The sequence below is a fragment of the Clarias gariepinus genome, chromosome 3 (genome assembly GCF_024256425.1).
Source record: "Clarias gariepinus isolate MV-2021 ecotype Netherlands chromosome 3, CGAR_prim_01v2, whole genome shotgun sequence".
Lineage (NCBI taxonomy): Eukaryota > Metazoa > Chordata > Actinopteri > Siluriformes > Clariidae > Clarias > Clarias gariepinus.
Window position 1 is genome coordinate 46,426,282 of NC_071102.1, and position 25,714 is coordinate 46,451,995.

A 25,714-nucleotide genomic window follows, 5' to 3' on the forward strand; every position below is an offset into this window, starting at 1 on the left:
TTAAACAGTTAAAGTGGACCTGCAGTGTTTAAGGAGCTTTAGTCATTTCTGGACTCACACCAGGTGAGCGTTGGGCAGTTTATTACAGCATTAGTACTGAAGCTCCTGATTCAGCATTTCTGCTCCATTGGTACACACACACACACACAGAAACAAACTGAGCAGGTGGTCCAGTCGATCCCAGGGCTCCTGCATGCTAATCTTGGGATTTAATTAAACAATATTTTTCAGGCCCTTTTTAACTGGCATGAAGAGAATTTCAGACATTCCATTCTGAACACTCTGTTCCCAGACCGGCGGTGTGGGGTTCCTCAGCTCATGAGACGCTCTGATGGAACTGCAGGTCACGGTCCTGACACAGGAGATCAGGTTCCTGCGGTTCTGCAATGACGAGGTGTGTGGTGAAAGAAAGAGTTAAACAAAGGAAAGTTTATCTAAAGAGACTAAACACTTAAATGAACCTGCACCCACAGAAGATGATGAATGTGTAAATACCTGAACAATTAAATAATTCTACTAAAAAATACATAATTATTTTTTAATAATTATATTAAAAAAAAAAAAAGCCTTACACCTTACATGTACGCTACGTTAAAGGAACTGCAGACCCCAAACACACTGTGACTAACTGTCCTGCACATCATGTTAAGGTACATGTTTTTAGTTTGTCCTTTAGGTAAGGAGGTGTTTGAACAGTAACTGGTGAGTTGGAGTTTAGTCAGATCCTGAAGGTGAAATCCGATCCTAAATGACCTCGTCACCCACGGACGAGACGAGAGCCGCTAATACACACACTCTTCCTGAGCTCAGAGCATTTACATTCACATGAAATATTAACACACACTTTCACATCTCACACTAGAGCAAACCCATGAGTTCAGCTCGGAGTCGTACTAGCACGCCGCTTCTCCGTGATTTACCGCGTCAAACTGTTCTCACTCAGCGCTAATTAGTCCAAGTGCACTTGCGGTGCCGTTTACTACGACGCGAACAAATGAGTCTTAACAAATGTGACTGGTTTAAGATTCTTTAGGAAAGTGTTACTTCTGCACAGTTACTTTCATTTGATTTTCAAGCAGTTCAATTTGCTTGATGCTGTGACAAAAACGTCTGGACAGACAGAGACAGAATTTTGTTCTGGTCCTCCAGTATATGAAACATGAAGTTATCATTGAAAGAGTGAGTTCTGACCCAACATACAGATAAAACCTTTTTTTTAATTTAAATACTGTAGATATTAACACATTAATTATTTTATGTAGACTTTGATTTGTATTTAGATCCAAAACATCCAGTTATACATTTCGTGTTGGTTACTCTGCTCCTCACCTGAGCCAATATAACGTGTGTTAAAGAGCTTATAAGTCCAGCTTTACCAAGACACGCCCATGTGTCCACAGGTGGACAAGGAGATAACTGAGTAGCTGCACTTTGGTACATATTTCACGTATCTGTACTTTACTCAAGTAGTTTTATTAGCGGATACTTTTTCCTTTTATTCCGCTCAATGACACAGCGATGGTCTGTACTTTTAATTGGGCTACATTTCTGCACTGTGCCACGTTAGTATTTCAATCTGAATATTAAGCGCAATTGCCTGTCTTCCTTTCCTTTGAGATGTGCCTAATAACGCAACAGGTGACAGCACCTCACAGTTAGGACGCAGAGAGATTATTCTGTGGCTACTGTGAGCTGATCCTTTTACTTGAGTAATATTTGCCCTAGAGAATCTCTACTAAAGTACAGGATTTGTGTACTTTACCCCCCTCTGTCTCCAGACTCCACCCCATGTGTGGAACTCCTGAGCCTTGCGTTTGGTTGCGCCAGTCTGAGCTGCTGATGTGTGATTTGGGGGTTAAATCCTCACACACCGCCATGTTTGGTCGTGACGTCGGCGTTCCTGCGTCTTTAACCTGAGCCGCGGGCGCACCTCCAGGCTGCTGCTGAAGCTTCACTCAATCCTCACTCAGTCCTCCAGCGGACTCGTCTGGCCCACACCCAAACACGCCATTAGCAGAGCAGAGAAGAAAGCAATCGCTCATCCTGGGAACAAATTAAAGTGTGTGTGTGTGAGAGAGAGAGAAGAGCACAGAGACGGAGGGAATTGTTTTTATGTGAATTGATAGTTTCTTCATGCATTACAGTGATGAGTTTTATTGTGAGAAATCGCCCCCGGATTCGTCTGTGCAGTTTTTATAGGCGATGATTATTCTTCCGATCACACGACTATTTACCAGGAGCAGGAGGAGGAACACCTGCAGGCCTCGCTAGCTTCCGTCAGAACAGCGCATTTATTGTTCTATTGAAGTTCAAACAACAGACCGTGATTAATTCCAGAAAAAAGAGCTGTAATAATCGTTTAACATGGTGTAATTAGTGCCGCGTGTGTGTGTGTTCAGTGTGAGTGTAATAGTTACAATGAAGAGTGTGTGCATCTGGGAGGTGTGTTTAGCTTTTTAAAGGATGTCACAGGATCACGTTCGGTTCAGCCTCAGGAACAACAACTGTCTGGAACATAAAGTGAAATGATGCACTGATATTACACACAACAACAGTTTGATTAATTTAAGTTTTTACTTTTTAGTATTTACTGATTTCCTGGTGAACGTGTCACGTCTCATGTTGAAACTCAAATCTGTAACCTGAACTGTGTTTTTGTATGACACTGGAACCAGGAGCACATCATAACATTTATACGATGATTATGTTTCTATTTACCACCGTCACGTCTTTATCTGTTTCCATCACCCAGAATCCTCCACAGCATTACACTTCCAGGTTCAACTCACAGACACAAGCAGTAAAAACACCTACATTACAGTTTACTTGACTTCTATAAAGATCACACACTGAGTTATTGTGAATTCTAACTCCTGCCTGTAGCTGAGCTTTGTTAGTTTTTCTGTTAGTTAATCTTTTTTTGCTCTTTGATCCTCTGACACGTCCCTGTTTCTTGAGCATGATCCTATGGATTACTCTAGTTTTGATAAAACCTTCAAGAGGACGCTGGGTAAACATTTGGATTTTCCATTATGGTTACAGTGTGTGCAGCAGCATTTTTTTAAATCATTAAAATCAGGATCTACTGTACCAAATGCTAGCAATTTGATGTCAAACCCGGAATATTAGGGTATTCGAAGGTTCCTAGAGTGTTCCGTAGGGTGTTGCAGGACTTTGCAGAATGTTTGTGCTTCCTTACATCCAGAAAAAACACATTGTGTAAATGTTATGACTTGAGTTGCATTTTAATGAGGAAAAGAACTATTTGATCCCCACAGAAAACATGACATACTTGGTGGAGAACCCCTAGTTGGCAAGCACAGAGGTAAAAAGTTTCTTGTAGTTGGTTACCAGGTTTGCACGCATGTCAAGAGGGAATGTGGCCCACTCTTCTTCACAGATCTATTTTTCTTGCCTGTCACTTGGCAACTCAAAGTTTCACCTCCCTAGATACATTTTCTATAGGATTAAGGACTGGAGACTGATTAGATCCACTCCATTACCTTAATGTGCTTCTTCTTGAGACACTTCTTTGTTGCCTTGGCAGTATGTTTTGGGTCATTGTCATGCTGGAAGACCCATCTTCAGGAGTTTCGTAATATTTTACAATCTATGGCCCCATACATTGGCCCCTCAATGCAGCAAAGTCGGCCTGTACCTTCAACAGAGAAACCCTAAGCCCCTAAGCATGATGTTTCCACCTCCGTACTTGACTGTAGGGACGGTGTGCTTAGGGTCACAGTCATCATTTTTCTTTCTTCAAACACGGCGAGTCGAGTTGATGCAGAGAGCTCAATTTTGAAGATCAAACTTCAAAGGGATCAAATAATGATTTTTCCCCACTGTAAACTGCAAACCTTCCTGGATTGTCACAACTCAACAGTACGAGCATCATCTCGCGCCCTTGCAAGGACCACCGGCCGTATCTGATGATGGAGCCTCCTTACTACAGTAAAGACGCTGCAGGATCTGCAACATCTTCACCTCAATCCAAGACCTTGACCTCCTCTCGGCCGTGTATGCGAGGTGATGGAACATCACGTGACCCTCTCAGGATACAATGAATGACGTGTCGACTGCTTTAAACGACATTTCCCTCCAACCTCTCCACTCCGCTCTGATTGATTCGTCTGCTTGATCACGCTCTCCTTCCTGCCGAACGTGTGTTCATCAGCAGAATGCTGCGGCTAACGTTCCTCTAATTAATGAGTTTATTTCACGTCCCTCCTCCTCGACGCATTAAAATTCGACACGTTGGTAATTAAATACGCCATATGTCTGGGATACTTTAAATTATTAATAATAAGACAAACATCTCTGCAACTTGTTCATTATGAAACCCAGAATCTGTGACTATAAGACCTCGTGCCTCTTCACACACACACACACACACACACACACACACACACACACACACAGTAAAAACACACAGTACATCATTACCTCAGCTTTTTCCCTTCACTGATTTATTTATTTAAGGTTGTAAACCTTACGTTTCCATGACAACCGTCATAGCTATCATATGAGATACGGTCTTATTCGATGACATCACACATCCTGTTTCTATGTTGGCTCCTCCCCCAAATCACTTTAACACAGATGTGTAGTGCTGAGAAACTATTAAAAAGTTGAGTTTGATGATAAACATCAGCATTTATAGATTGTGTGTGTGTGTCCTGGTTTTATTAGAGTTTTATTCAAACACATCTGTAGTTTAATGACTGGCAAAACATAGAGATTTTAATACTTGAACTTTAATGTGCTCATAAGCACACGCACACATTATGTCATCTACTTTAGTACTATACACAGGCGTGGAGGAGGCATGCTGTAAATTCCAACTCATTTTTGTTCCAAATATGGCTTCCTGTGTATATATATATATATATAATATGTGTGTTTGTGTGTGTGTGTGTGTTGGAGACAGACAGGAAGCAGGGCTGAACCCCTCGATGGAGTGGAGGATGCAATTATTTACCCCTGGTGTCTACTAAGAGACTCCAAGGAGACAGAGTGTGAAGGAGAGAGAGGGAGAGAGAGGAAATGTGAGAAAAACAGAGAAAGGAGAAAAGATAAACAGAATCTGTGAAGGAGAGACGGACCGGCATGTTCATGACCTCATGTCTAACTGCCATCACTGTTTACTGAAATGTGATGTGATGTGTGTGTGTGTGTGTGTGTGTGTGTGTGTGTGTGTTTTTTTGCAGGCGCTGTTGAAGATGGACTGCCAGGGTTTGGTGGTGCGCCTCCTGCTGGACTTCGTCCTCTTGACGACGGCGGTGGAGGTGGCGTCTCGCTGGAGGGAACTGGCCGAGAAACTCGCTCGAGTTTCCAAGCAGCAGATGGACGACTATGAAGCTCCACACAGAGACCGGAACGGGGTGATGGACGCGGAGGTGACCTTACACTCACACACACACATTCGCTACGTGTGCTCCTGTTCTCACTTACGTTACAGCAGCTGTAAACACTCCCACGTTCTCTTTACTTTTCCTTACACAACTTACTGTTTTATACCACCCAAATAAATGAAAAATCAACCAATCGGGAAGTCTTATTTAAGCGTGCGCTATGTCTACCCACCTGCAGGCCATGTGGAAACCGGCGTACGACTTCCTGCTAACGTGGGCGGCTCAGATCGGCGACAGCTACCGCGACGTGATCCAGGAGCTCCAGCTGGGCCTGGACCGCATGAAGAACCCCATCACCAAGCGCTGGAAACATCTCACGGGCACGCTCATCCTCGTCAACTGCCTCGACATGCTGCGAAGCTCCGCCTTCAGCCCCGCCTCCCACGAAGACTTCGCCATCTAGAGCATCAGGACGGGATTTGATGGACTGTTGTGCATGTTTTTACCTCAGTAGGACTCCAACATGCCCTTCCTCACAGTTTAACCTTTGACCTCTTCTGTACGTCTGTCTGTGGCAGTTTGAGTATTTTAATGATTTGCGCCTCCATCGCTAGTCGTCTCCTCTGGAAGCCGAAATGCTCTCGCTGTTTTTTAACGGTTTGACGTTTTTATACGATTTTTAGAGTCATCTGTAAATTATTTACTTTCAGTAGCGAATTAAAAAGAAAAACATTACCTAATACAACGTCTACTAACACGTGCCGCCATCGCTGGGGAAGCGTTTGTCCTTTAAAGTGTCCAATCTGATCTGCTTTATTAACAAAGGACAATCCGTGATAGATAGAAAGGTAGAAATTATGCTAACGTAGGGTCGCGCTAAGCTCTAACTTGGTGAGACTTTATGCTTTACATGTGTTAGGCGTCTTTTTAAAAATGCTAATGTTGTTCTTAAAAGTGATCGAATGTCAAGAATTGTGGTTAAACTGTCTGTTTTTTTGTTCAGTGGGAACGAGGCTAAGGCTAGTTACAGCACACCATCTCTCTATCCAAAAACACTGTGACAACTCACAGCTGGAGCTACAATGCTAATGCTAAGGAAGGTTTCTCAGGGCAGCGTCGATGACGCTCGGAATGGCTGTGCACGCTCCGCTGTATGAAGTGCTTGTCCTGTATGAGCCTCCCGGGTCACTGTTAGCTGTACGGCATGTGTGTGTGCTACGTAACGGTTTGCGTTATGCGATCATGATTTTAATGTTTGTTTGTTTTTTTGCTCCTAAAACGGAGATCATGATCATTGAATTTTTTGTATTATTGAGAAAAAAGACAAAAAAATGTTCATTTGCGCAAGACAGACTAGCTAAGTCAGAAAGATTGAGGAAGTGGGCGGGGCTCCGAAGATGACTGAGTGCAGTGCGGATCGTCGCATCTTCTGTTATATATGCGAACCGCGTGTTTTTAAGCTAGTGTAAAAGTTGCTAATCTAATCAGATTGAAGATGATCGGATACGGAATGGCTACATTACGCAGCGGCACTGCTAGCTGATGGACATGTAACACTGACACATAAATGTCTACCTGTTTCTCAGTGTTAAACCTGGTGTAGTGCATCGCACGCTCGCTCACACACTCTGCATCTTCTTGTGTAGCGAAGAACACTAGCGAGTGATTGTAGCTTGTAGCCTGAACGTGCTTTCGTTGCCAAATTGTGATCCGTGCTCAGTGCTGAGTGTTCTCCTGATCGCAGCCATTCCTTTCCTGTTTCCTTCATTTTTTTACTCCAGTGTTTTGTATTTATATCTATCTGCTAGCGTAGCCACGCCTCCTCCTACCCCTCCTCCGTCTCGCACCTGAGCGTGCACGCACATACACACACACACACACACACACACACACACACACACACGCACATGCTGTACATTAAGTCAATAAACACTTTCTGTTTCCAAACCTTGTGTGTTTCTGAATTTGTTCACACACTTGTTATTATTTTTTTTGTCCCCCTCATCAGCACGAGTGAGACTCTTCTCACGTTAGCGACGTCATGATTTAGCCGTTGCCATGACAACAGCGACTCGAGGGCGCTTAAAGAAACTTGCCTGCAATCTGAAATTAAGAAGCCCGTGGAGTGAACGTCATGTTTTAAACATCAGCTCTTTCACATCCAGCTGCAGCTTCACTAACACACAGAAACACACGTGCGTGCACAGACACACACACACACACACACACACACACACATAATGATCAACGTGACTTTTTTTTAAACTAACAATACATTTATTGTTAAATCTCACTGCTCTTTCTCACCTTCTGAATCTTCCACACATACAAACACTTTCTGCTGCATAAGTATTGGCACCTTTTAATAGGTCAACTACAAGGTAATGTTTGTACAAAATGTAAGATCTATATACTTTTTGTTCTCACTGAAAGGTACACCTGGGGGCAAATTATTGTTAAAGAACATTTTTCATCATGTTCACGAATCACTAACTTTTGCCCTCAACTATGTGTGTCAATGGTAACTGCAAGCCCATCTCACTCTTATCACACACACACACACACACACACACATTACATTTATTTACATGGTTCAGATCAAAAAGAGAGAGAGAGAGAGAGAGTGAGTGTGTGTGTGTGTGTGTGTGTGTGTGTGTGTGTGTGTGTGTGTGTGTGTAATAATAATTAAAGTGCAGTAATAAGTTAATCAGGTTTTGCTGCGTCGCTGCCCAGCAGATCCAGAGGAATTGAGCAACCATTTGTGAGGCACTTAGTCTCGATTCAATAGTCTCTCTCTCTCTCTCTCTCTCTCTCTCACACACACACACACACACACACATACATTTGATTAATAACACAGATAAAGTTAATTTTCAGTGCAGTAAATGAGTAAATGAATCTCAGTAGGTTTATTGAGGTTATAGGCAGGGAGAAAATACTCAGTAAGTGTGTGTGTGTGTGTGTGTGTGTGTATGGGTGAGGGAGAGAGAGAGACAGAGAGAAACACACATGCACCTTGCAGCTCTTTAAGTGACACAGATATACAGCAACTGTGTGTGTGTGTGTGTGTGTGTGTGTGTGTGTGTGGTCGATAAAAAGCTATTCCATTCACCCCAGGTGTCTGTCTCCTGCTGAGTGAGTCTGTGGTGCCCCTTTACACACTCCACCCTCTCTGAACTGTGCTTTGTGTTTGTGTGTGTGTGTGTGTGTGAGAGAGAGAGAGATAATGATGATGATGGGCGGAGCTTATGTTAATTAGATTAATAGATTATCAGCCGCCAGCTGGGAACAAATAAAACATGTTTTTATAATAATAATAATAATAATAATAATAATAATGGAGAGAGCTGGAGTGTGTTTGTTTTTTTTTGAGCAGCTGGAATAAGAAAATCACTGTACACACACACACACACACACTTCCTTCCTGTTTCCTATAGGCTTTACGTCTGGCAGAATTGCAGGAACTTTGCCTTTTGTTTTATTTGACCCCCCCCCCCCCCCCCCCGCTTTCGACCCCCCCTCCCCATACCCCCCCCTCCTCTCCCTCATCATACCGTGAGTGTGAGATCCCCCTCATCCTCTCTCGTCTAATTAAAGAATCTCTATCGAATCACCTCCACTCAGCTCTGGTCAGCGTGCTGCTGGATTCACTGGGATGTTACATCAAACACACCTACACACTCATACTTACACGTCTTAGCTCATCCTCTGCCCTGCTTGTTTTAGGGATAAAACCTGAGAATGCTGAGGAAACCCATACAGACACGTAGAGAACCTGTGAAGCTCTGATCCTGATGTCATGGAGCTGTGAGAAGACCACACTCCATACACACAGCTATCCTTAATAGCCATCTACTGCTGCCATCCTGTGGCTAAATGCTCACATTACACTTAACATTCAGCATGTTTAAAAAGATTGCGCTGTGAAAACTGGACTTTTCATTTCATTAGGTGTGTGTAAAGGTATGTGCATATCTTACAGAGTTTAGGGGAATGAAAGATCCGAGATGAAAATGTGTGTAAAAGTGGCGCGTTCTGGGTCAGGAGGTGAAAAATCCTAAAGAGTTTAATAATGATGAATCATGCTCTAAAAAAAAAAAAAATCAACGTAAAAAAAGTTTAGTGACACAGTTGCACAGCTTTTTTTTTTTTTAAAGTTTAGTCACTTTTAGAGAAATTGCTGGACAAACAAAATATTTCACCTTGCTGTTTAGTTGACACATTGTGTACCCAGTTCAAAATCTTACCTTGACTCAACTTAATTATATTTAATTAAGTATAATCAAGATAATCAATATAAAAAAGTATAATCAAATATTTAAGTCAGCTCATGTAGTATTGCTTGTGGGCTAAATTAATTATTTCTCGAGGGTTGACTTAGACCAACATTTCATCTATTTAAAAAGGTAAGTTGTCGCCCATTGTAGCCCATTAATGTAGTTGGTTCAAGTGATTGTTTTTCTATAAAAACAAATCGGCCTAAAATTATCCCAACAATTAAAACACACAAACATTACTTTAAATAACTTTATAAAAAAAAAAGGTAAAAAAAGAGAATCTATAATTCTATTAATGTATTAAATGCTTCAAAAATATTGTTTGAGCTTCAAAAGGGTTTTGTCATTCTTAGGAGTAACTGTATGGTGTTTTAAATTAACCAAATATTTACTTAGTTTTCCTAAAAATAAGTATAAATGAGCATTAGCGACTCTAAAGCCAAACTAACATGGACATTTTTATATGCCTTAACTTACCGAGTACTGAAGCGCTGATATTCCTTAACTGTTAATAAACTGGGGTTTTTCTTTTGTTAGCTGAGAACTCACATGGTTGTGTGTGTTGGGGTGGAGCAGGATGCTGTTGCTGAAGTCAGGGAAAAGTGGGGAATTAAGATCAATATGATTATGAAAGTTTAGCTCGATAACGTTTAATGAATCTGTCCGGGAACACGATGATAGAAAATGTCTGTCCTGTAAACCTGTCCTGATGATGAACTACTACAGTAGTTGTGTTGGACTAATGGCACTTAGTTATTAACCTAGTTAACCCAGTGTAAGTATGTATCCAATGATGTAAACATTAAAGCACTTTTTGTAAGTCGCTCTGGATAAGAGCTTCTGCCAAATGCCTAAATGTAAATGATAAATAATCCTAATTTCGAAAAATCCTCAACAACAGTTCACAGTACTAAACAGCTCCGAGAAAAAATGGCATCCGTTTAAGCACGCAGTATGTGTATGTATCTTCCCAGGCTTCCTTTAAACAAGGTCAGCTGACCCTGCTGTGTCACTGGGAGTATAAAGCGGAACCAAAATACCAAACCTGTGTGTTTGTTTTTTCATGTTTTACACTGTATATTTGTATTAACACTAGAAGCGATGAGCACTGGTCATGTGAAAAAATAAATAAATACTTCACACTCGATCAAATTCCAGGACCCTCCTTTCATGACTTAGATCTGTGAGCTTAATCACCCAGCATGCTTACATTTTTAAAATCGCACCAGTAAAAGCCAGTATAAAGCTATTTTGCTCTTCTTTACGTGAAATTGCTGACAGCTGCGCGCCGGTCATGCCGTTTCCTGCCTTTTCCAATTTGCGATTCTCATTTCTCTCAGCAGATGGCGCAAGTGATCACGCATACTAGCTAAGCGTCATTCAGTGCGTATATGTAACTATCTCAGGTTTCATTCCATATATGCAGTTTATATATATATATATATATATATATATATATATATATATATATATATATATATATATATAGCAAGCTGTTTAGGAAAATATTTAGTTTAGGAAAATATTCATGAGAGAATCGAATGAAAACTCTATATATATTGAATGAAAAGTCACTCACTAACGTGTTGACCATCTCTTCATTTCTCCGAATCGCAGCAACCAAGTTTCTCGCTGACTCACTTATCCTTTCTAAAGACGGCGCTGTTTCGATGACGTCAAGGTTCAATTAATATATTTAGACTTTCCATTCAATATATATCAAGTTTTTAATCAATATATTTAGAATCCATTCAATATATTCAGAATCCATATACTTATTATTTATTATATATATGTACTTATTATTATACTTATTATTATTGTAACGCACCTTGAGGCACAACTTGTCGATGGGTCTTTCCAGTGTATTGGTCTTAGTTTTAACCAGCACACGTCTCACAAGTCCTTTTTCATCAGGGAACGCTTTCGTGATTTGTCCGACGACCCATGAATTTCTTGGACAAGACTCATCAATTATTAGAACTACATCTCCAATCGAGAGATTTTTTCTCACTTGAAACCATTTTTGACGCTCCTGAAGCAATGGCAAATATTCACGCACCCATTGCTTCCAGAATAGGTCTGCAAGGTACTGAATTTGCTTCCACTTGCGACATGCATAAATGTCCTCTTTTTTAAAAAATCCAGGAGGCAGGTTTGGCTGTTTTTTCATCAGCAGCAGGTGGTTGGGTGTCAGGGGCTCCAGGTCTGTGGGATCATCCGTAGCAGTGGTAAGGGGTCGGTCATTCATTATTGCTTCCACTTCACACAGGAATGTATGCAAGCTCTCATAATTTAGTGTTTGTTTAGTACGGATCTCAGGATCTTTCTGACTGATCTGACATGGTTCTTTCTGGCAGATAAGCCTTTCTCATATTCCACCGAAATGAGACCCAGAAGGTGGGTTGAATATCCATTGTATCCCCTTTTGCATGAGAACGCCTTCAATTTTTTACTGATTCCACTGTTGGATAGCTTTACGCAATTCAATCTCAGCACCTATAAAGTTTGTTCTGTTATCACTTCTCATGACTGACACCTGGCCTCTTCTGCACATCAAGCGTAGAATAGCATTTAAACAGGAGTCTGTGTTTTGTGACTGCGCAACTTCATTGTGCACAGCTCTTGTTGTTAGACAAGTAAACAATACGCCATATCTTTTAACATTACTTCTACCTCGTTTGACCTGGAAGGGTCCAAAATAGTCTACCCCTACGTTAGTGAACGGTAGGTGATCTGGTGTTATTCTATCACGTGACAGTTCTGACATTTTTTGTTCACCAGTCTTTGCTCTGATCTTTTTACATGTCACACAACTAGAAAGAAACTTTCTTACAAGGTAATTAGCAGTCGGAATCCAGTATTTCTGCCGCAATTTTGAAAGCATATAATTCCTTCCAACCTTTTTGTGAATGTCTCTTAAGATTAAGGTTGTGATGTGTGAGTTTTTAGGTATAATGATTGGGTGTTTTACGTGCTCGGGCATTGCAGACTTACCGAGACGTCTTCTCTCTCAACTCTCAGCACTCCACCCTGTAGTACAGTACTGGGTCTAGTTTGGAGAGACAACTGTTTCTTTTTACAGATGCAATACCTTTTTGCAACGTGGAAATTTCTTAGTAGTGGTTTGTTTCAGAGGTGCTACACGAGAATTCACCATCATAAATGCACAATGTGTGAGTCTATCAGCATTTACCAACCTGAGGTACGAGACAACTCCATATCCCATCTCACTTGCGTCTAAAAAGTGATAAAGTTGTGCTGTAGTTGTGACAAAGTCGAGTGGTTTCATCCATCTTGCCACACTAAACTCGAACAATTGATGCAGCTCTTATAGCCAGGCTTTCCATTTTTTTCCGAACAGATGAACAACCATCTTGTACTCAACCAGATCTCGATTTACGTCTCCATTCGGCCACCATAGGAAGCGCAGCAAGTCTGTGTCTTTTTCCGGGACTCTCACCTGATAGTACATGGCTTCCACATCTGCCATCATGGCAACTTTCTCTTGTCTGAAGCGTGTAAGCACTCCAATGAATTTTTTAGTTCTGGTCCCTGTAGAAGCTTGCTATTTAATGATACTCTCTGATAGCTGGCAGCACAGTCAAAAACCACCCTTAGCTTTTTCTTTTGAGGATGATATACACCATGATGAGGTAGATACCACACTTGACCATCTTGTCGATTTAGGTGAGGTGTAGAGACCTTGACTGCATACTCCTCGTGAAAGGAGCGGTTATTTTTGAATTTCCTTTTGAGGTTTAGTGCTCGCTGCATGGCTGCACTTCGATTGTTTGGCATTTGAATAGCTGCTTTCTTAAATGGAAGATCGATGTAGAAGTGATTATCGGTAAACTGCAGAGAGTTAGTTACAGAGTCTAAAAACTAATGATCCTCTTGTGACATCTCGGCTTTATCATCACAATTCCGTTCAGGAAAATCATGGTTGTATTGTTGTATCAGCATTTGTTCCACCTTTTCAATGGAAGTTCTGTTGACTGTAACGCTCGTTTGCTCATTGTCATACGTGCCTTCCTCAACCGACTCTCGAAGAGATCCATTTAGAGTCTATCCAAGTGCAGTCTTTTCTGCATATGGTCCATTGTGCCTGCTGTTAATCACTTGCCATGGTTCTAGGAGCTTATACTCTTTATTACCTATGAGAATTTCAACTTAAGTATTTATCTGAGGCAATTTTACTTCACTGAGGTATGACCACTTATTAATGTCGTGCTGTTGTGGAATGTTTTCCATTGAAACTGGGATGCTCTTTTGTGTAAGCACTTTGGGAAGTTTAACAAAGGTGTTTTCTTCCAGACCACTAACCTCCAAGTCAGTGAGCATGTAACGTTCTACTTGTTTCTTCGAGTGCATGGTGCTTAACATAATGTCAATTTTTCTGCTTTGAACATTTAACCGCCTTGCTAATGACTCCGTACAGAAAGTAGCAGAACTACCTGGGTCCATAAATGCATACGCTACTATTATCTTGTCGCTTTTCTTGGATTTTATTTTAACAGGTACTATGAAGAGAATGCAATCGTCTCCAGCCCCAGTGCAGGCGCTTGTTTCATGACTCACTGTAGCAGTCAGTGTTTTAACTGGTTCAGTTTCGTCAGCTTTTACGATTACTTGAGCTGTGTCCTGTGCTGCAATGTGTAGCATGCGAGGATGTTTCTTTGAGCACGACTGACATGTGATTTTTTTTTTGTGCAGTCTTTGCTTAAGTGTCCTTTTACTAAACATCCAAAGCAAAATCCATTCTTTCTTAAAAAGTCCAATTTGTCTTTATATGTCTTAGTGTTAAACTGGTAGCATTCATCGAAGGTATAACTTTTCACATAGAATGCACAAGGTTTAGTGAAAGCACTGATAACTGATGCACCACTACTCTTTACTGTAATCAAGTCTTTATAATTTTCACCAACCTGTTTTACACCAGTTGCAAAGCTGGTTGCAGTTGTATAGCGCTTTTAGCAATTGTCATTGCCGCAAAGCAGCTTTACACAATCAAAATAATTATTTAAGTTTGTATGAAATGTGAATTTGTATGAATCAAAATGGTCAGTTTGTCCCTGGTGTGTTAGGTGGCAGGCAGTTCAGCATAAAATTTAATGTTAATTAATGTTAATATGGAGTCCAGTTAGTTATTGAAAACTCAGGTAGACCTGTATAGAGTTCCAGTCCTGAACTATCGAACAGTCAAGTCCTCAGAGACACAGTTGCCAACAGCAGTTGAGGCCAGAACCGTTTTCTAGGTGGAGAGAACCAATCCCAGACACGAGACGCATCCCAAAGAGACACATGAGGCATCCATGTGACGAGATCTCCAACCAGAAGCGGGGCACTAGAATGAGTCAGACAGGTCCGGAGGGCAGAAGGTGTCTGGATCACTGGCAGCTCAGGAACGACATGTGTAGCTCGACAGAGAGAGGGAAGAAGAGACAGGGGGAGAGAGTGAACAGAAAGAGCAGGAGAGAGAGCAGAAGAGAAGAGATAACAGTAAGATCTGGTCACAGTCATATAATGTATAATGTAAATGTATATTTACTGTAGAGTGCAAACAGAGACTCCGGCAGGACTAACTATGACAGCATAACTAAAAGGGAGAGCCAGAAGGAAACACAGACATGAGGGCTCCCTGAGATGTAAAGCAACCAATCACCTCGCTGAGTGATTAATGAGAGTGGGGAGGACAGGATCTAAACATACCAGTTCACCATAATACTCTACGTCCATGAGTCCCCCAGATCTGCTCCTTTACCTAAGGCTAATCTATTTATAAAAGTGCTTGATTAAATAAATAGATTTTTAGCCTGGACTTAAACACTGAGACTGTGTCTGAGTCCCAAACACTAATTGGAAGACTATTCCATAATTTTGGGGCTTTGTAAGAAAAAGCTCTGCCCCCAGCTGTAGGTGTGGCGGATCGTAAGACACTAGCATTTCACTTAGGTACTTCAGTGTGAGACCATTTAATGCTTTATATGTCAAAAGTAGTATTTTAAAATCAATGCGAAATTGTAGAGGGAGCCAATGAAGTATAGATTTACATTTACATTTACATTTAGGCATTTGGCAGACGCTCTTATCCAGAGCGACTTACAAAAAGTGCTTTAATGTTTACAACATTGGATACATACTTACACTGGGTTAACCAGGTTAATAAATAAGTACCATTAGTCCAACACATCTGAGAAGAATTATTATTATTTTTTTTAATTTTTTTTTGGGGGGGGGGGGGGGTTAGTCCAAGTACTGGAGAAACAGATGCGTCTTAAGTCGTCGTTTAAAGATAGTCAAAGTCTCTGATGTACGGACATCTAGAGGAAGTTCATTCCACCACCTAGGTGCCAGAACAGAAAAGAGCCTGGATGAATGCCGCCCTCGATCCCTGAGAGATGGTGGGATGTGGCGAGCAGTGCTGGAGGATCGGAGGGAACGTGGTGCAGTGCGTGGTGTAATTAGCGCAGAGAGGTAAGTGGGTGCTGGGCCATTTTTAGCTTTGTAGGCAAGCATCAGTGTTTTGAATTTGATGCGGGCAGCTACAGGAAGCCAGTGCAGGGAGCGGAGGAGTGGGGTGGTGTGGGAGAACTTGGGAAGGGTAAAAACTAGTCGTGCTGCTGCATTCTGGATCAGTTGCAGAGGACGAATCGTGGACAGAGGCAGGCCTGCCAGGAGTGAGTTGCAGTAGTCCAGTCTTGAAATAACAAGGGACTGAACAAGCACCTGAGTAGCCTGTGAAAAAAGAAATGGGCGAGTAAGGTTAGCGATGTGTGGGGAAAATGACAGATGATTGTCCATGGTTACCCCAAGATTGCGGGCAGTGGTTGAGGGAGTGATTTGGTTGTTGTCCATGAATATCACAAGGTCTTGACCTGGAGATGAGTCACAAGGGATAAACAACAGTTCGGTTTTACTGAGATTGAGCTTCAGCTGATGAGCAGCCATCCAAAATGAGATGTCTGCCAGACATGCTGAGATCTGGGTGGAAACCTGAGTGTCAGAGGGAGGAAAGGAGAGAACAAGTTGGGTGTCGTCTGCATAACAGTGGTATGAGAATCCATGCGATGATATGACCTCACCAAGAGACCGGGTATAGAGGGAAAACAGAAGAGGACCAAGAACTGAGCCCTGCAGGACACCAGTAGAGAGTCTACGTGGGGCAGATGTAGATCCCCTCCATGTTACCTCATATGACCTATCTTTTAGGTAAGAAGCAAACCATTGCCACGCTGTTCCACAAATTCCAAGGCTTGTAAGAATAGATAATAGAATCTTGTGGTTCACGGTGTCAAATGCAGCTGACAGGTCCAGGAGGATGAGGACAGATGAAAGTTTAGCAGATCTAGCAGCATGGAGCTTCTCAGTGACTGACAGAAGGGCAGTCTCTGTGGAATGTGCCACTTTGAATCCAGATTGGTTTGGGTCATTAAGGTTGTTCTGTGAGAGATAAAGAGACATTTGATTATAAACCGTTCTTTCAAGAATTTTGGAAATAAAAGAGAGCAGTGATACCGGGCGATAGTTGTTAACTTCTGATGGGTCTAGGCAGGGTTTCTTGAGGATGGGAATAACCCTCGCCTTCTTAAAAGCGGCAGGAACATGACCAGATGATATGGATTGGTTGATGATGGCTGTGGTGAAGGGAAGGAGGTCTCGTGAGATGGCCTGGAGCATTGTGGAAGGGATTGGGTCTAATGAACAGGTGGTGGGGTTAGATGACGAGATGATCTGTTGAATCTCGTCAGATGACAAGTTGGAAAATTCTGCTAAAGGAGGGAAGGAAAGGTCCTGAGGTTCTGCCGTAGGAGTTTGGTTGAGAGCGAAGGACTGGCGGATTGCTGCAATCTTCCCATCGTAGAATGTGGCAAAATCGTCAGCAGTCAGAGAGGAAGGGGCAGGAGGAGTCGGTGGGTTGAGTAGTGAGGAGAAGATGTTGTGGAGTTTGCCAGGATCATGTGCAGACGCTTCCAACTTTTGTCTGAAGAAGGTAGTTTTGGCAGAAGTCACATCACATGAGAATTTGGAAAGAAGAGTCTGGTAAGAGATGAGATCTGCATCAAGCTGTGATTTCTTCCATCTTCTCTCTGCAGTTCTTAATTCTCTCCTGTTGTTGCGCAGTACATCAGATAGCCAAGGAGCAGGACAAGACGTCTTCCTTGGTTTAGATGACAGCGGGCAAAGGAGATCTATGGATGAGGAGAGAGAGGAGAGGAAAGTTTCAGTCGCAGTCTCTAGTGGTAAAGAGGAGAAGGAGGCTGGGTCTGGGAGGAATGATATGGTGTATGAAGACACAGAGGAAGGGGAGACAGAGTGAAGGTTTTTGCGGGTAAAAGAGACATTTTGATGGTTAGGTTTACATAGAATGGGAAGGGTTATGGTGAAGGATACCAGGTAATGATCAGATTTATGAAGAGGAATAGTAGTGATATCTGTGACTGGGGAAGGGCGGCAGAAAACAAGGTCAAGAGAATTTCCTGCCTTGTGTGTGGGAGGGCAGCTGTTTAGGGTTAAAGAGAAGGAGTTAAGGAGAGGGAGAAGAAAAGAGGATTGGAGTTTATCAGATGGAAGGTTGAAATCTCCTAGAACAGTGAGGGGAGTGTTAGCAGAAGGAAAAAGACTAAGAAGTCCATTTTATCTAGAAAGTTTCCTAGAGAGCCAGGAGGACGGTAAATAACTAAGATGTGGAGGTTAAATGGAGAGGTTACCTTAACTGCATGAAATTCAAATGATGAAAAACTGAGATGAGACAGGGTGATGGGCGAGAAGGACCATCTCTTGGACCATCTCTTGGACAATCTTAGATAAGATTAGGTGTGATGTGCTCGTATCTTCTGGTTCTAGTGAGGACTCTTGCTGCTGTATTCTGGACTAGCTGAAGCTTGTACATGCACCTAGTTGAACAACCAGACAGTAGGGCATTACAATAGTCCAACATAGAGGTGATAAAAGCATGAACTATTTTTTTCTGCATCGTTTAGCGACAGTATATTTCTTATCTTAGCAATATTTCTGAGGTGAAATAATGCTATCCTGGTAATATTATCTACATAAGCTTTAAATAAATGGCTGGAATCTATAATCACACCGAAGTCTTTTACTGTTGCACTTGATGGAACAGAAAGGCCATCTAAAGTTAAAGAGTGATCTAGAATCTTACTTCTAGCTGTATGCGGTCCTATGACTAGGACTGTCTTATCTGGATTAAGCAGAAGGAAGTTAATTAGCATCCGATTTCTTATGTCCTGCACACATTGCTCAACTTTAGTAAGCTGGTTTATCTCATCAGGTTTTGCTGAGACACATACTGTAACTGTGTGTTGTCAGCATAACAGTGAAAACTATAGCATGCTTACAGATTATGTTGCCCAGAGGAAGCATGTAAAAGGAAAAAAGCAGTGGGCCTAAAACTAAACCCTGTGGAACACCAAACTCCACTAGAGAGCATGCAGAATAATCACCATTTAAGTCTACATACTGATACCGATCGGTCAAATAGGATCTGAGCAGAAGAGATGAGTGAAATTAGTTCATTTTCTTCAAGGGGAGTAAGGTATTTTAGGTTTCGATCTGACATGGCTAGTTTAACATCTGCATAACTTACATTATTTGGTTTCAAAGTCTCAATTTTATGCCTAATATTTACAATTTTATTATTAAAAAAGTTCATGAAGTCCACACTATTACATGATGTTGCTGTGGAGATTTCTGCAGTGGTCTTATTTCTGGTTAATTTGGCTACGGTATTACATAAAAATCTAGGATTGTTTTTGTTATTTTCTATAATAGTGGAAAAATATATTGATCTAGCTACACTAAGAGCTTTTCTATAGTTCAGGATGCTCACCTTCCATGCTATTTGAAATACTAACAATATGGTTTGACGCCATTAACGTTCTAATTTCCGAGCGGTCTGTTTTAAAGAGCGTGTATGATCATTATACCAGGGGGTGAGTTTCTTATCTCTAACAATTTTTCTTTTAACTGGAGCTACATTATCCAAGGTATAACAGAACATGGACTCTAAATATTCAGTCGCCTGATCGAGTTCTGTGGGGTCAGATGGTGATCTAATCAAAGTTGGTAGCTCTGGGAGATTACTGATAAAACTCTGTGTGGTAGTTGATATTGTAGTGTTTTTACGCCGGGAAGAATGCTGGAGAGACGAGTGAGCTTATATGCTACCCAATGCAATGGCTGGGAGTACTTTATTAAGCACACAGCATGTAAAGCATGAGCAACACCTTCACTCAGGAGCCTACATCCAATTCAGCACTAGCTTGAACTGGAGCACATTTCACACGTCACACACCCCCCTCACACACAACAGGGCCGAAGTCACTAACCCAAACACCTTTCCCCATCATGGTGAACACACCGACATTCCCGCAAAGCATGCTGGTCGTCAGCCGCCGCCCCGCCCACGCCACACTGCCCCCACCCGAGCTGTGACCGTCCCTGGTCACCATGAAGAACTTTGTTTCGGAAGCGTGGAGGCGGTCGGCGCTGGCGGTGGGAACGCCGGCGTCCTTTGGCAGGTGAGGGATGAACGCAAACGTAGTCCTGAGGCGGTCCGGCCTCCACAGAGTTCAATGTTTCCCCGGCGTGCGGCTGGCAAGGCGCAAGACGGTCCCGGTGGAGCAAAACTCGTGCCCGCCCCGCCAACCGCACCCGGTAGATGACATCGGAGAGCCGAGCTATTACCGTACAGGGGCCCACCCAGTGAGACACACGCCCGGCCGAGAGCCCCCTCCTTCTCCTTCCGGAGGAACACACCCACACCTGCTCGCCAGCAGCAAAATCTCGCCCCTGGCTGTGAGTGTCCACGCCCATTCGCCCCATAGGTGCCCCCACCCGAAAGTCTTGCAGCGGTGCCCGCGAGCGCTGGGTGGGGCCCTTCTGCCTGGCGATGAGCGGTTCACAGTTCATCTGTGAGACCGGCGGGACCGGCGGAGCGACTGCGGGTGACGCTCTGGGTGAGCTTATTTGTTACCCAATGCAATAGCTGGGAGTACTTTATTAAGCACACAGCATGTAAAGCATGAGCAGCACCTTCACTCAGGAGCCTACATCCAATTCAGCACTAGCTTGAACTGGAGCACATTTCACACGTCACACCCCCCCCTCACACACAACAGGGCCGAAGTCACTAACCCAAACACCTTTCCCCATCATGGTGAACACACCGACATTCCCGCAAAGCATGCCGGTCGTCAGCCGCCGCCCCGCCCACGCCACACTATGAATGTACATTTAGTACAGTAGCGTGGCGCTGTGCGTACATAAATACTGGATTAAGCAGAAGGAAGTTAATTAGCATCCGATTTCTTATGTCCTGCACACATTGCTCAACTTTAGTAAGCTGGTTTATCTCATCAGGTTTTGCTGAGACACATAACTGTGTGTTGTCAGCATAACAGTGAAAACTAATACCATGCTTACAGATTATGTTGCCCAGAGGAAGCATGTAAAAGGAAAAAAGCAGTGGGCCTAAAACTAAACCCTGTGGAACACCAAACTCCACTAGAGAGCATGCAGAATAATCACCATTTAAGTCTACATACTGATACCGATCGGTCAAATAGGATCTGAGCCAGGAGAGGGCTGTACCTTTAATTCTTACTCCATTTTCTAATCTGTGAAGAAGAATACTATGATCAATGGTGTCAAAAGCTGCACTGAGGTCGAGTAATACAAGCATAATCACACAACCTTGATCAGAGGCCAATAGGAGGTCATTTACTATTTTAACGAGTGCTGTCTCTGTGCTGTGATGAGGCCTAAATCCTGACTGATACAGTTCATGTATGCCATTTCTATGTAGATATAAGCATAACTGCTCCGCTACTATCTTTTCCAGAATCTTAGAGATAAAGGGGAGGTTTGATAATGGCCTGTAATTGGACAGCTGACAGGGGTCAAGGTCAGGTTTCTTAATAATCGGTTTAATAACTGCTAATTTAAAAGATTTTGGAACATACCCAATGCTGAGTGAAAAATTAATTATTTTCAACAGAGGTTCTGTTATTGCTGGTACTTTTTATTTAAGAAAATGTGTCGGTACAGAATCTAATATACAGGTTGATAAACTGGAGCTACATTATCCAAGGTATAACAGAACATGGACTCTAAATATTCAGTCTCCTGATCGAGTTCTGTGGGGTCAGATGGTGATCTAATCAAAGTTGGTAGCTCTGGGAGATTACTGATAAAACTCTGTGTGGTAGTTGATGTGAATGTACGTTTCATACGGTAGCGTGGCGCTGTGCGTACATAAATACTGTGACACACTTGAATTGAGACAAGATAGTGATCTGAGATAATTTCAGATAGTGGAATTGTGAATAAATTTCTTATACTTAATCTGAATAATATTATTAAATCTAAAGTGTGACCTGCTTTATGAGTGGGTCCTACTACACACTGATTTACTCCTACTGAGTCCAGTATGGACATAAATGCTTTACGCACAGGGTCTTCTGGATTCTTAAAATGAATATTAAATTCTCCAGCAATTACCGCCTTGTCTACAGAAACGACTAGGTTTGAGCGGAAATCTGCAAATTCACTAAGAAATTCAGAGTACGGCCCTGGAGGTCTGTAAATGACAATTAGTGGAATCAACTGAGCAGACTTAATATTTGTAGCTACACTTGTTATGTTACTATAGAGAACTTCAAATGAATTAAATTTGTGTCCGTGTTTTTGTATAATAGTCAAATTATCATTGTGAATAACTGCGACGCCTCCTCCTCTACCATTTAACCGAGGCTGGTGTATGTAGCTGTATCCAGGAGGACTAGCTTCATTTAGAGCTACATACTCGTCCTGTTTAATCCAGGTTTCTGTTAAACAGAGTATATCAAACTCCTGATCTGTCATAATTTCATTAACTATAACTGCTTTAGAGGCGAGAGATCTAATATTTAACAGTCCTAGCTTCAGATCAGAGGTGCCGGCTGCACATTCAGTATGATCCGAGTTTGTGGTATCTATGTTAATTAAATTACTAAAACAGCCTTTCTGAGTCTACAGTATCTACATTTTTGCTTAGCTCGGGAAACAGACACAGTCTCAATACAGTGAACCCTGAGTGACGACTCTATGCAGCTAGCAGACGGTTGGTTTAGCCTGTCTGTCTGCTCCCTGGCCTGGGCTCTGGATTGTGACCAATTAACTAGGATGGACATCGTCCCGCCCTAACAGGCCAGCTTTGCCCTCAAAGGTCTTCCAATTGTCTATGGAGCCCACATTGTGTAAGCTATGTTGCCACCTCTCATTGGGATGGGACCAGAGCATATTACGTCATCGCACATCACCTTAGCTAATTTGAACACCTCTGAAAAGTTATTCTTGCTTACCCCTGACTGTCGAAGGCGCTAAAGGCCTGGTTAATTTCACATGTCTCAATATAGAGTCTCCTATAACCAGAGCTCTTTCAGGTTTCTCAGCGGGTGCATCACTGAGGAGAGCAAATCTGTTGGACACGTGAAACGCAGAAGAGGTGTGCTCCGGTGGGCTAGCCCTAGCGTTAGCTTTGGCTGAACGAGTATACCGCCGTCACCCACTTGCCCCGCTGTGAGGGCTCTAATGCCGGAGTCGGGGGCTGGTTATCTCCCCCTGCGGCACCCAGACTGTCCACTACGGGAATAACACTGCTCTCACACTCTCTAAACCTCTCTAAAGTCTGGATGCGCTCCTCTAACACTGATTTTTTCTCCGTCAGAGTGCTCACTAACACACACCTATCACAAGTAAAATTACCACTAACGATGGAGGAAAAATGTCTAAACATTCTGCATTCTACACACTGAACAAGCTGAATATTATCCATTTTATCGTACCTGAGTTGGAGTTTAGTTGTTTTGAGCTGAATTCCGTTTGTTACATGTATCCTTAGAAGAAGAAATTCACGCGTTTTCCAAAAAGTGCAAAAAACGGGAAAAAACTAGTTATTAATATTATTATTGTATAAACAAAAAAGGCAATATAATTTAAACGCTGATACAAACATTTTACGGCAACGATACGAAAACAGGAAGTTACGTCACCCAACAGGCAGTGGGCACCAGGAGATGGCGGGTATTGTGTAGGATGACTTTAACACACAGACACAGACACCCACACACACACACAGATGTTGACTTAAATTAAACTGCAAACTAAGAGGGAAATCCCGGACACCATTTTGTCTCTTAGTTGTTTTCCACTGTATTGGACTGTGAACTCTGTTTTGTTGATGATTTTCCGAAATTAGGAAAAGGATTATTTACTATCAGGACAGCTTTACAGCACAGCCATTTTATATCATCGTGCTCCCGGACTGATTTATTGAAACCGGTGAGGCCGACTCATTTCTCCTGCACCCCTACACGCACACAATATACCAGACTTTAGACATTCTATACACACTACTTACACTTACACACTAAAAATATTGTATATAATTATAAATAGTGGTATATTCTATACTGCAGTGTCTATTTTTGTACAATACATGTGTACTTCTACAATTTGTTTACATATATGAATGTTAAATACGAACTTGAGAGGAACCAGACTCAACAGGGAACCCATCCTCATCTGGGTAAAAACATATAGCAGGGATTGATGTGCATAATAATATGCGAGACTGGATGTTCAGTATAAGAGGAGATGTGTAAGATTTAAGTCCAGTTTGTTCCTGGAAGCTCAGGTGGACTGTGAGAAATTCCAGTCCTGAACTATTGAGCAACTGAAGTCACAGGACCTCAGAGAACAGCTGTCTGCATCAGTTGAGGACAGGACCACCTTTATGAAAAAGTGGAACCAACCCCAGTCACCACACGCATTCCAGGCAGACCACACGGGGCATCCATGTGATGAGATCTCCAACCAGAAGCAGGACTCCAGGATGAGTTAGAGAGGTCCAGCAGGCAGAGGGGGTCTGGATCACTGGCAGCTTAGGAGCGACTTGTATAGCTCAACAGAGAGATAGGTAGAGGAAAAAGGAGAGAGGGAGAGAGAGAGAGGAGAGAGCAGAAAAGGAGAGAGCAAAAGAGATGGAGAAATAACAGTTAGGTATGGTCACAGTCGAACAATGTATAAGGTGAATGTATATTTAGTGCAGAGTGCAAGCAGAGACTCCGGCAGGACTAACTATGACAGCATAACTAAAAAGGGAGAGCCAGAAGTATTTGTACGTTGGGGACTACCTACATTTACATTTACATTTACATGTAACCTGTAATTAAACATGACACTCAACGTCATACCTCGTGTGGGAAGGAGGATGCTTTCTGTGGCATTAAGACTCCACCCTAAAAAAAAATTAGGTGAGCTAGGGCGACGTCTTGTTGCCGAATGGCTCTGTCTGAAGGGAACTATGTGCTATGGCCCCTTTTTCCAGCAAGCCTGTGATTTTGCTTACTGTGGTTTCACGGAAGTGGAAAACCCACGCCGTTGAAACACAGTGATTGAATCCTGTGGCTAGGGACACATGCTTGGCAGTAGCTTACACGCTGCCAGCTTCTCCAAAGGGGCGGTAGCTTTGTTGTTTAGCTAGGCAGAGGAGTGTTGGTGATGGTGGTTGCTGTTAGGTGTTCGGTGTCCTGAAACACGACAGGAGGGAACTGAGCACTTAACGCTTTGTCGGAAAACTGTCTCCCGAAACACCAGTGGCGACGAGAATTGAACACCGGTCTCCTGAGGGTGCAACCTAAATTCACCCCCCTTCCCCCCCCCCCCCCCGACAGGCACCTGTCGTCTGACCTTGAGCGTTTGGGGGATTTATTTTATTAATTTATTTTTATGGCAAATCGAGGTGTACGCGTTAGACCGCGCATTACCATTTCTAACAACAACTAACACACTGGCTCATGACTAGAGGAGAAAAATTTTAAAGAAACGGCGAACTGCCATCTTTCTGGTGAGTAATAAGACACTTCCTATTTTTGCTTTCTTTTTAAAAAGTGCTTACACACACTCACACTCACAAAGCGGATCCTGAAGATGAGAGATTTGAGGATGTTTCCGGTTCGTGCCTATTTATAACCTCCAGGTGCACCTAATCGAATGAGGTCACCTGACCGAGGTTATATATGC

General features: G+C 42.5%; 1 protein-coding gene across 1 annotated transcript in view; it reads left to right on the forward strand.

Annotated features, from left to right (window-relative positions):
- Positions 1 to 7,235, forward strand: part of sh3bp4a (SH3-domain binding protein 4a) — a 33,333-nt gene extending 26,098 nt beyond the window's left edge. Inside the window, exons 4-5 of the mRNA XM_053492875.1 lie at positions 5,208 to 5,396; positions 5,590 to 7,235. Coding sequence (XP_053348850.1) covers positions 5,208 to 5,396; positions 5,590 to 5,814 — 414 coding nt within the window. The 3' untranslated portion in view covers positions 5,815 to 7,235. The remainder of the gene's footprint in view (positions 1 to 5,207; positions 5,397 to 5,589) is intronic.
- Positions 7,236 to 25,714: the final 18,479 nt, after the last annotated feature.